The sequence below is a fragment of the Erythranthe guttata genome, chromosome 12 (genome assembly GCF_056151865.1).
Source record: "Erythranthe guttata isolate IM_541 chromosome 12, IM_541, whole genome shotgun sequence".
Taxonomy (NCBI): domain Eukaryota; kingdom Viridiplantae; phylum Streptophyta; class Magnoliopsida; order Lamiales; family Phrymaceae; genus Erythranthe; species Erythranthe guttata.
Window position 1 is genome coordinate 3,179,113 of NC_142544.1, and position 12,511 is coordinate 3,191,623.

At 34.2% G+C, this 12,511-nt stretch overlaps 1 protein-coding gene across 1 annotated transcript; it reads right to left on the reverse strand.

The window, feature by feature from the left end:
* Positions 1–9,676: 9,676 nt before the first annotated feature.
* Positions 9,677–10,830, reverse strand: LOC105974896 (transcription repressor OFP7). Its single transcript, XM_013000055.2, has one exon. It carries the CDS (start codon positions 10,762–10,764, stop codon positions 9,802–9,804), a length of 963 nt encoding a protein of 320 aa, XP_012855509.2. The 5' UTR covers positions 10,765–10,830; the 3' UTR covers positions 9,677–9,801.
* Between the last annotated feature and the right edge of the window lie 1,681 nt (positions 10,831–12,511).

Below are 12,511 nucleotides of genomic sequence, written 5' to 3' on the forward strand. Positions count from 1 at the left end.
CGTGCTCTGAGGAATGGGAAACTCAAAAAACTTTTTTATTTTTATTTTTGGAAAAAAAATAATTAAAATATGAATCCCCGTGCTGAAGAACACGGGAACTTGAATAATCTTCATGTTCCCGTGCTCTGCAGAATAGACGACTCAAAAAACATGAAGTTCCCGTTATGCAGAACACGGGAACTTGAAGATTATTCAAGTTCCCATGTTCCGCAGAACGGGAACTTCATGTTTTAATTTTTTTTTTTTATATTTTTTTTAAATATTGAATTTTGTAATTATTTGATGAAATGATAACACATATTCGGATTATTGTACTCGTTTGTATATTTATCGTTAAATTTTTCGTCAAAATTACCATCATCACCCTACCAAATAATATTAAAGGAATAAAGTAAACCATAAAAAAAAAGAAAAAAAAAGAAAAAGAAAAAAAACTTAAACCTATATTCCCGTACCCTAGAGGATGGGTAATTTAAGTTTGTTTTTTTTTTTTTTTTTTTTTTTTTTTTTTTTTACCCAATGTGCTGCACAACACGACCTCTCTACAATTTTTTTCTTTATTTTTACCATGTAAAAGTAATATGTATCGGCCATAAAAAAAAGGTTGTGTTTGGTTTCGAATTTGTCGAACGACCTTCAAATTCTAAGTTTTCAAATTTTTTTAATTGAGAGAGTTTCGATTTTTTAGAAAGTCAAAATTGACAAATGAGACTACCCGCTGCAAATAAGACAATTTCAGTAAAACTCCCGCTACAATTAGCATTTCATATTTATATTTTATATTCTGGAATTATGGTCGGTGAATTTATATTTCGTTAATTGTTTCAATTTTCATATAATTATTAAACTAGCTTCGTTCAGGGCCGATCTGTAAAGCGGAAGAGGCGGTCGCCTAGAGGGCTCCCAATTTTTGAAAAAAATTAGGGCTCCCGTTTTATAGATGAAATTAGAGCCCCCAAATAATGGTTTGTATCCTTTATATATACTAGTGTTAAATCATATTTCCAATATATTACTAAGTTCAATAATTTGAATAACTATAGCTATATTACTTTACATAGTTTAAGTATGTGTTGAAATCTTTTGCACTTATTCTTGCATTTAATATGAATGAAATAAATGTTTTAGATCAATTATAATTAGTTAGATGTTGAATTCTTCTATTAAATTTTTATCTGTTTCAAGATTAATTTTGTTTTTCGAGCAATTTTTTCATTTTTTGATAGTCAATGTTGCAGAACTCTAACTTTAAAGACTTTCGATAAGTTGAACTACACTATTTTTTTATTATATTTGAACAAATGTTACATATATTTAATTAATATTTCTATGACTATTTTGTAAAAAACTTCGGAGTTCTGCTCCGAACACTAAATTTTTTAATTTATCTTAGGGTAAATTACAACCACACCCCTAAGGTATGCTTAAATAATTTTAAGGTCTCTATAGTATCGATAATTACACTCACCCCTGCAACGTTGCTAGAAACTCTAATGGGATAATGAATTGGATACGTTATTCAGATAAGGTTTTAACGGATACTTTTAGCTAGTGGTGGAGACAACATAGAGTTATAGGGTGACATGGCTCCCCCAACATTTTTTAAATCACCCATAGCTCTTTGTTGTCTCCACCACTTCCTGAAACCAATAGTCCGTTAGAACTCTATCGGAATAACGTATCCAATGCATTATCCTATAACAGTTTTCTATCTACACTTCAGGAGAGTGAGTATAATATCGATATCACATAGACTTTAAAGTTATTTAAGTATACCTCAAAGGTGTAAGTGTAATTTACCCTTTATCTTAAGTTCGTCAATAGTTTAGTTTTAGTTTCTCCAAAAAATTTAAATGCTAGTAAAAAAAATTATCCAATTATTCTTGTTAAAATATATGTTTACATTATAATGTACACTATAGAAGAATATTTTACAAATTCTTAAAACTGGCCTAGCATTTCAACCTTTGAAAAAAGAACATGATATTGGCTAACATGTGCGGCGGGTGAGAATCGAGATTATAATCATCCAAAAAAGTGGAGAAAGTTTTTTAACAAATCATTGCATTTAATTTGCTCTCCACTCATTTCATTCAATCATAATATTTATTTATGTAAGAGGTCAAAGAGTCAACCAAAAAACATTAAATAACCATCTTCAAATTGATTGACATTGATGTGGTTTGGTGATATATCATTTCTCATGATTAATTTTTTCTTTTTTACACAACTGAAATGCTAATTGCAGAATTGCAGCGACTCTTTCATTGAAATTGAATTATCTGCAGCGATCGTTTTATTTTTCACTTTTCAAACTTTTTGAGAAATTGAAACTCTCTCAACTCAAAAATTTCGAAATCTTGGAATCTAAAGCTTGTTTCACAAATTTACTGTCGAGCTACAAAAACAACTTCAATGGCCAATCCGGATTACAATTACGATGTAAAACAAACAAGACCGCAAACTAAAAAAAATGGAAAAATAGAGGGTTTCGTACTATACATCATGACACCCCCTTTGTAAAAAACATTTTTTTTTTATTTTATGTTTTATTATTAATTTTTTTTTGATAATTATATTGCTTTTGTATTGATATACTAATTATTATTTTCATACTTTGCCAGGATAATGAAGATGAATGCGAGGATGAATATGAAAATGAATTTCATAAGCCCATGTATCGTGCTTTAGAGCAGGATACCTGATTTTTTTTAAGGTTTTATGCTCCAGAGCACTAAACCCTAAAAAAATCCCCGATATCTAGAATTTTTTTACGGTTTAGTGCTCTAAAGCATGAAACCTTAAAAAATTTCCCAAATATCATGATCTACAGCACGAAACACCCCTTCTTCTTTTTTTCGAAATTTTTCTAAATCTGATCCTAAACATACATTTTTAACTAAATTGTATATGTAATTGATTGAAAGTACTAGGATTAGAAAAAAAAAACACCGTAATCGAAAGTCGTACGCTACGGATTGAAAGTCTAGTTTTTTTCTTCAAATGTTGAATAATGTGTTAAGAGAGTTTGGGAGAGTGAGAAAATTTCAAAATAAAATAAATTCAAATAAATGAGATTCCATTGCATTCAGTAAAATTATCGTTGCAAATAGCAAGACCCTTACGTAATTCTGATTTGAGTGTCGTAATTTCGTCTATGAGATGCTACACTCACTGAAAAAGTATTGGATAGTTTTGCACCGTAAACTATACAAATAACCATCTATTAAACATTCATGCATATGAAGATCAACGGTGCAAAACTACATGATGACTTCACCAGGTGTAGATTGATCTACAAAATCGTTTACCATCCTTAATTGCTGGTGGGTTATTATTAATCGCTAGTTACTTATCATGTAAAATATTCGTGATTTGATGATATGTAATCATTTTCACTTTAAAAAGTTAATTAGGCTACCTATATATTTTTTTATTTTACTTTTTTACAAGAGAAATCCTAATCACTTAAAGTTTATTAATAAACACCACTTTTACAATATCACAAATTTTAGCAACTTTCAAATTCTTTTTGGATGGTTTTCAATTCATGACCTTTTCTTTTATCTTTGTTTATTAGTTAAAAATATTAACAAATTTGCATTTTACCCCCAAGAAAAGATCTCTAAAGAATAGTATTGTTATATATTATGGAAAACCTGGACCAAACTTTGAAACAATTCGTAAGTAAAACTCATGCATCATTTGTTTCATTTTTTTTCGGTTTATATAGATCTCTCATGCATCATTTGTTTCATTTTTTTTCGGTTTATATAGATCTTTAGCATTCACAAGTACACAAATACACACACATTCATATTACTGTGTGTGAATCAACAATAAAAAACCACTAGATGTAACATTCATCCTACGTGGCATATACATAACCTATTTTTGTTGGAACATTATTCCAACGTTGGACTTATATGTGAAATATTATGTGTTGCAAGACTGTCACGTAAAGTTAAGCCCGTTAAAGTGATCGACTAAAGTTTATCTGGATTGGGCTTTAATGTGTCTAATAGGGTGTGGGCCTTTAATGTGTAGAGACATTAGGGTAATTTTATTATAGTGATGGGCTAAAATAAAATTACATAAGATAGCCCATTAGGTTATCTATATATATTGGTCATGGTCCCCGGGTCACATGTACGAATTCCATTCTCTATGTATTCCATCGACATAAAGAAAACGAAGAGAAGTCTAAAGGGTTCTCGGGTTCGGATGTACATGATGATCTGGAAGATCCATGGTCGTTCCATATCAATTCCATGAATGAATTACGAAGTAAGGTACGCTTCCGATTTATATTTATGCACAATATTCTTGATGATTCGGCATGACGGTTCCATGGGATTTATTCAAGTTTATTCCAACAAGTGGTAACAGAGCCACCATGTCTTGAATTATCGGGGATATTATGTTTGTTAAATTTCCCTATTTCGAAGTTATGCGAAATATGATTTTGTGGATTCAATTATGAAAAATTATGGTCCGATTATGAACTTGGAATTGTACTGTTATGTTATATGACAATTTCTTAATTTATTAAAATTCGTCCGGCCTGTTGTTTGTTAATTGTTTAATTAATTTCAGAATTGTGTTATTTAATTGCTGAATTACAAATCTGGAGATTGGTTTGTTTATGTAAATCTGAATCTCGATTTCATTACGATTCTATAAGAATCTTTTAACAGTTGTTGTATGATTAAGTTTACCTTTTGGGTTGATTAATTTCAAATTTGGGTTAAATTATTCGGTTATTAATCTATTGGGTTGAAGGATAAAGTTTACGGTCTGAAATTCCAATTTGCAACGGTGAATGAATGGCGGCTGATTTGGTTTTCCGGCCGAGCCATCCTTTGGCACCACCGCTGCAATGATTCTCACACCACCATCTTTCTTCATATTTCCCGCAAACTAAGCAACATAAGGGAAACAGGGAATGGGTTTTTTTTTTTGAGTTTTCGCCTATCTCGCCATTCGGTTCTGGCGAGACGAGTGCGGCAATCCATCCCGATTCAGGGCAGCCAACGAGGCAGCCACACTCAGGACCATCTCCGTTCAGTTTTCGGTGCCGGAGGCGGCATATCTGTGTACCTATGTCGTTCGCGACAATGGCGGCACAATTTGCTGAAAGTGCCTCGATTGGCGCCACCGGTGGATTCTGGCGGCGTCCATGCTCGTGGGTTGTATGTTTCCGGCAAATCAGGGTGGTGGAGCCAGATTAGGGAGATGAGATGGTGGCGGCGTGTGTCTAGTTGAAGAAGTCAATTAGGGCTGTTTAATTAAAGTTTTCGAAATTGCTATTCAAGTCCCCTAAATTTAAGTTATTCCTGATTTTTTGGGCCGGGGTCGATTTGAAATAATGAAAAAAATCCGTATTACAGCCTCAGGCTTTCGAAAACTGCATTTCAGTCCCCGTTTTTTCAAGTCTCTCTCAAAACTGTGATAAACATTTAGAGAATATATTTTTTAACCCCCAAATTATGTATTTCTGAATCTTAGATCCCTTTTCACTCAAAGGCTTTTCTTTAAAAATTTCAATTTAGTTTCCTGAGGCATTTTATTTTGGGGAATTTCAGATTTCTAAAGTTCAGGTCTGTTTGGATTGAAATTTGGATTAATTAGTCAAATTATGGATATGAATTATTATAATTCAATAGGTTTTTGACTCATTAAAGTAATGGTTGTTTGTCCATATATGTATGGGTTATCATGTATAACTCAATAAGCTTTGACCCAATTGATATTTGGCACGTAGACTCGTGACTTTATTATAAATTTGAGTCTTCATTGTTTTGTGAAAATTCATAAGAATTTAGATTTATTTGTCAGAAATTTATTGTTGGCTTTAAATCTAATAAGGTTGAATTTGTGAGCTCATTTTACTTTAAGCTCAAATTTAAATAAATATGAATTTTATGATTTATGGTTTAGGCTCATCTTTGAGTTATAAAGTAAAGATTTCTAGTCAAGTTTATTTTGACTTTAAATCTAAATAATGTGGGATTTGGGTTCATAAGGTAATTTAATTAGGCCTCTGACTAAAGATTGTTTGAGAAAGTCTAAAGGCTTAAGTTCAGTTAAAAAATTCAAATATTGGTTTGATTTATGTATTTTGATATGAATTAAGAGAAGCAGCATCTCGCCTAAGTGAGCTCTCCTGTGAAACTTAATTTATTTTAAAATACAAAAGGTTTTGTGCATGTAATAATGTGGGTATTGTGTCGGCCCTAAGGAAGGCCAATACTTTGCTGAATTGCATGTGCATATTGTGGTGGTAAATGCGTGGCGATTATTTGGTGTTTTGCATGTGAATAATAGTTTGGCCCTAAGGTAGAATTATTATTTGATGTGCTCTTATTGTCAGTGTTTGATTACTACACCAAGATATCACTTACAAGTTAATATCATTGTCCAAAGATAAGTTATTAATGGAGTGCCCGATATCTTGAGATGGAATATACCTTTATTTGAATTTTGTGGTTGATATATAATAAATATGTGACGGTTATTAGAATTTCATGCGAACTGTAAATTGGCCCTAAGGTAGATTTATTGTTTGACACGATAGTTTACCGTCAATATTTATTTATAAAAGGTTGCCGCTTAAAAGTTAACGAGTAGTCCATAACGTCATGTTAACATTGGGCTAGGTATTTTATGATAAATGAACCCGATTCCGTTTAATTATGTCATACATACATAGATTCTATTTGATATTTCTATGACATAATAGTAGTTGTGAGCATGTGTTCTTGTATATGTTCTCTAATTCATGCTTCCGCTTCTGTATTATCTATCAATGTTAATTTTGGTTCTTGTGCTTTATAGCACAATTTACTTATTATTTAGGGTGCACATATCTTCATTTTATCTTTTAAATAGAACGAACAACTAGTTTTTTCGGAATTAAAAGTTTCCTTAAGGTTAAGGTAAAAGGGACTTAAAGAATATGATCGTTCTAATTATAAGTATTAAGATCATTTGGTGCACTATTTAAGAAATCTTTCGGGGCATCAAGATTGATAGGGCAAGTACTAGAATATTTGTTAAGGCACTTTTGATACGTTTTATTATTAAAATGACAAGTTTGAATCAAGTATAGTTTTGACTAATCTTGTTTCATTATTAATAAAAGAAAAGAAATATAAAGGAGTACATTCAGTATTAGTTCAATCTCACTTTCGGCTTAAGCACTAAAGTTACGATTTATTAACTTTAAAGTGCATATGGTTTGATTTTTCTTTCTACATCTATAGTCAACATAAGGTTTGTTTCAAAACCTAAAGGATAAATGAATTCTTTGTCAGCTCTTATTTGACTGTGTAGAAATAAAATGACATAAGTGAGAAAAGACTAAAAATACTCAGTTAGCTACTATTCCATAGAATGACACATTGTTGCAGTAGAGACATCATAGTAGATTTTCCAAAAGTAACAGAATCATGTCCGCTTTATCTGTTATTTAAAGATATGAGTCTCCAAAGTATGTCAAATGACAAGTAAGGTTTTGCTTCTAATCTTAAGAGAAGCACTAAAGACTGCAACATATGTTTCTTTTTTTTTAAGAGGGATGTATAAAATCTCTTAAGGATATTGAGTTTAAGGGGGGAGAAAGGGTTATACTCATTGTTGTATGAAAGAGAGAATTTATTTTTCTCATTTTGTTGCTATAGACAATAATAAAAAATACTTTCTTCTCCCACATAAAGGGAATTGCTCCTTAAAGGTAAACTCAACAACCTTAAGAGAATACAATATTAAATTGAGTTAAACTTAAGATGATAATGACATTTGGATCTTATCAATTGTCAAAAGTGTGAAATCATTTGGTCACAAATGTATATTTGAGACCATTTGAATTTCAATAGGCAATGTTGAAAAAGTTATAACTAAAGTCTAATCACCTAGAGTTTCACTCAATACACTATGTTCTAGAGTTTTAGGATTCCCTAAACGGTGTTACAACTCATAATGATTATCTCATATTTGTGAGGTAAATAAAGTTAATGTTTGTATATACCATGTGATACGTGGGAGATAATCATACTCATCTCACTCAATGCCCAATAAAGATCTTACGGTAAAAGAAGAATGCAAAAGATTCCCTATGCTGTCAGCTTTGGAAAATTATATGCATATTCGGTATGTACGCATTCGGCTAAATCGTACATAAAGTTAGGTAGATATTTAAATAATTCTTTAAAGTAGATCTTTGAATAGAAACAAAAGGATTATACAGTAATTATAGAGAACATAAGGTCATTTATGCTCATTTATCGAAATCAGTTCATTTGGGAGATCATTTGGTTTTTTGATTTCGAGTTTGTATGATGCTTGTACATTGTAGATCCATTTAATGTATACCTAATTAAAAGAGAATTTAAGTACGAGTGTTTAGCCAACACCCAAAACTCTTTTTTAACTACGGTAATCAGTTTATAAAAGCATCTTATTTTTGTAATATACAGAGTGGATATGTGTCTATAGAATACGTCGATATAAACTCCATTATGTGTGCACACTAAGGATGTCACCCAAAAAGGTCTCATGAGCATATTGCTCGTATGGGTGTCATATTAATTAAGGATATTCGGTTTTAGTGGGAGTTTATAATAAATGTGTTCTTTTGGCGTAGACACAAATTTTTGGGTTAATTCGGATTAAGGATACTCTTAGGATAATTTCTGCAGAAATAAGGTTTTGGTTTATTCACACTCTGATTTGTTAAGGTTTGATCTCGTTAAGGAGGACCAATTGGAAATAGGTATGTTAAGGTCACATTGCATGACATTTCCATGCTACACATCCACATCATAATCTATGTCATTCAATTGTGTTGATATTGTGACCATTGTTGGGTCCCGTTACGACTAATGTGAACGAAGGCTCCTTTGATTCAGTGTTAGCATGATTGATGGACGAGATTGGTTATAGACACACTTCAGTAATGACAGCAAAGTTGAGCTCAAATTTTATTTATGCAACCTATAATTATAAAGTTACACATATAGTCCAAGTGGGAGATTGTTGGAACATTATTCCAACGTTGGACTTATATGTGAAATATTATGTGTTGCAAGACTGTCACGTAAAGTTAAGCCCGTTAAAGTGATCGACTAAAGTTTATCTGGATTGGGCTTTAATGTGTCTAATAGGGTGTGGGCCTTTAATGTGTAGAGACATTAGGGTAATTTTATTATAGTGATGGGCTAAAATAAAATTACATAAGATAGCCCATTAGGTTATCTATATATATTGGTCATGGTCCCCGGGTCACATGTACGAATTCCATTCTCTATGTATTCCATCGACATAAAGAAAACGAAGAGAAGTCTAAAGGGTTCTCGGGTTCGGATGTACATGATGATCTGGAAGATCCATGGTCGTTCCATATCAATTCCATGAATGAATTACGAAGTAAGGTACGCTTCCGATTTATATTTATGCACAATATTCTTGATGATTCGGCATGACGGTTCCATGGGATTTATTCAAGTTTATTCCAACAATTTTTTCTTGCTTCAATCCTTTTTCTCTTTACAATTGAAGTTATTGATTATGGTAGGGGATTTCATAAAAAAAAAAAATATTATACACAAAGAAAGATTAGAAGCTTCTTAATAGAATTTTGGTAATCTAAGATGTTTCAATTAATCGATTATAATGAAAAAACATGACATAATATAATACTTAAATGAAATATACACTAATACTCATTACTCATACACACACATATATATATATATATATATAGGAATAACTTGACAAATTTTGACACTAGGTAGTATATCATCAAGAAACACGCCGGAGATGATGACCGGAAAGTTCAGAAACCGCCGCCGCCGCGGCCGGAGAAAAAATAACCTCACAAATTTCGGAAAAAGCTTGAACGATGATTCCATGGTAGTGCCTTGAATTCAACGACAGAAAACAATGAAGCAGCTGCTCCAAATCTCTCTCCTCGAACATCTGCTTCTCCACTATCATTTCCATCATCGATTCCTTGAAATCCTCGTACGGCTCGTCTGACCTCTTCACCACCGCGAAGCTCTCCTTCACTTTCCCCTCCACCGTACACGGTATCAGTTTCTTGAACACCGACAGCCTCGCCGCCGTCTCCCCCTCCCCCGCCGCCCGCTTCGTTCGTGTCTTGGAGACCGCTCCTCTCCTTTTGCTCCGCCTGTGAGGGTTGAACGACGACGATTCCGACGAGGAGACGAGGGTTTCGGTTTCCTCCTCGTCTATTTGGCCGCCAGCGGCGGCAGCGGCGCCGCCTTCGCTGCTGAACCAGCCGCTGTCGGCTGAGGAAGTGCTGAGGCGGAGCCTGCTGGGGATGTTCTTCTTCTTCTTCTTTTTCCTCCTGCGACTTCTGTTTCTCTCGGCGGAAGAAGACGCCAGAGGCGGCGACGGCGGAGTTAAAGCGAGGTCGTCGGCGGCGGCGGCGGCGGAGTTGTATATTTTGAGGCGGGGTTTATTAGGTTGGTGGTGGTGGTGGGCTGTCTCGGCGTCGACAACGTGCCATTTCTCCTCCTTTTGCCACTTGAATTTCAGCGGCTGCAGAGAACCCGTGGCGGAGCCGGCGGAAATGAAGGCGGCGGCGCTACGGTGTGGTTGGTGGTCTTCTGGAAGGGAGAAACGGAGGGTGGAGAATGAAGGGACAGGATCTTGGGGAAGAATGGAGGGGTCAGTTGAACGGCAAGATTGCAAAGTGGTGGCGATCGCTCTGCAAATCCTCAGCTTCAAACGTTTCGCCATTGTTGTCTGAATGTAACAAGTGTGGTGGAGATGTTTGATGAAATGAAGTTTATATATATATATATATATATATATATATATATATATATATATATATATATATATATATATATATATATATATATATATATATATATATATATATATTGTAGGGTATCAAATCGCCAAGCTCCATTTTCAACCTACTGTAAATAATATATGAATTCCCCTTGGGCAGTATTAATTACTGCCAAGGAGAATAGATATATATAGGTATGAAAATATAAAAGGAAGAAAGAAATACAAGGTATGAAACAGATTGGAAAATCAAATAGATTGAGATTTCAGCTCAGTCTTCCAATTTCACACCAGAGATTCACACTTCCAAATATACACCACCAGAGTACCTCAAGGAGAACAGATCTCCTTTCTCTCAAACACACTCAAACCCTAAAATACCCAGAGAACCACGAAGGAAGAACAGATCAAGCACTCAAGCTAACCCACTCACCAAAACCCCAATTTCTGAACTCACAAAGAAGAAAAACGAAAGGGATTTAGGTCTGACTAGGGTTTTCTCTGTCTTGCCCTCTTCCAGCCTCCATGCCAACATATATAGGGACTGAAGTCAAAGAGAGCCGGTGAAGGCTGTACCGGATGGTCAAAGTCAGCACTGTACCGTGCACTTTGACCTCCAGCCATAACTCAGTCAGGCAGTACAAGGGAGGAAGAAGACAGAAGCAGGAGCGGCGGAGAAGAGAGGGAGAGATTAGGGTTTCAGAATGAGTGAAACGAAGAGAGAGAAAGAGCTATTTAAGTGAGGCGATGAACGGTCCAGATTAAGCCTGAGATCCAACGGATGGATCTGGCTACTAACTGGGCTGGGCTCACTTAAACTAACTTGGGCTCAACTCATGGTGGTGTATATAATGGCAATTGGGCTTTATGGCCCAGAACATATTTGGGCCAAAATCCAACAATTCTCCACCTTGGACCAAATGTGAATCATTAGTGAAAATTTACAAAAAATTTTTTGGAAGTCATCATTGCTGTATTTTTGACACACCAGTAAGAGCACACAGTTCATACAAGTATATCTAGTTGAATTCACTCAGAATACAACTTATCTGCACTTTAAAATAGATGCAGCAATGCAATCACACAGACAGCACAATCTTTAGTCACATAGAAAAAGATATAAACAAGCAATCACAAAGAAAGCATAAATACCAAGTCACACAGACTACAAACTAGCACACAGCAAGTCAAGGTTTGGACAGAATGTTCAAGTTTTGCAAACAAGAACAGAATTTTTCAGAAGGCAGACATTTAGTTCCCATGTCAGCAGGATTGAACTCAGATGGGATTTTTTCAAGGTCAATAATCCCTTTTTCAACCACATCCCTAATGAAATGGAACTTCACATCAATGTGTTTAGTTCTATCATGAAAAACAGGATTTTTACACAGTTGAATGCCAGATTGACTATCAGAAAATACTACCACTTTGGAATTAAGCATATCAACTTCCAACAACAGCCCTTTAAGCCAAATGGCTTCTTTAATAGCCTCAGTAGCAGCTATATATTCAGATTCAGTAGTAGACAGAGCAACAATGTGTTGGAGTTGAGATTTCCAACTAACACAAACACCATTTAAGGTGAACACATAGGAGGTAGAAGATTTTCTATTGTCCCTATCATTGGCAAAGTTTGAATCCACATAACCACAGAGTTCAATTTCAGTTTTACCTTTTGAAAACATCAAAC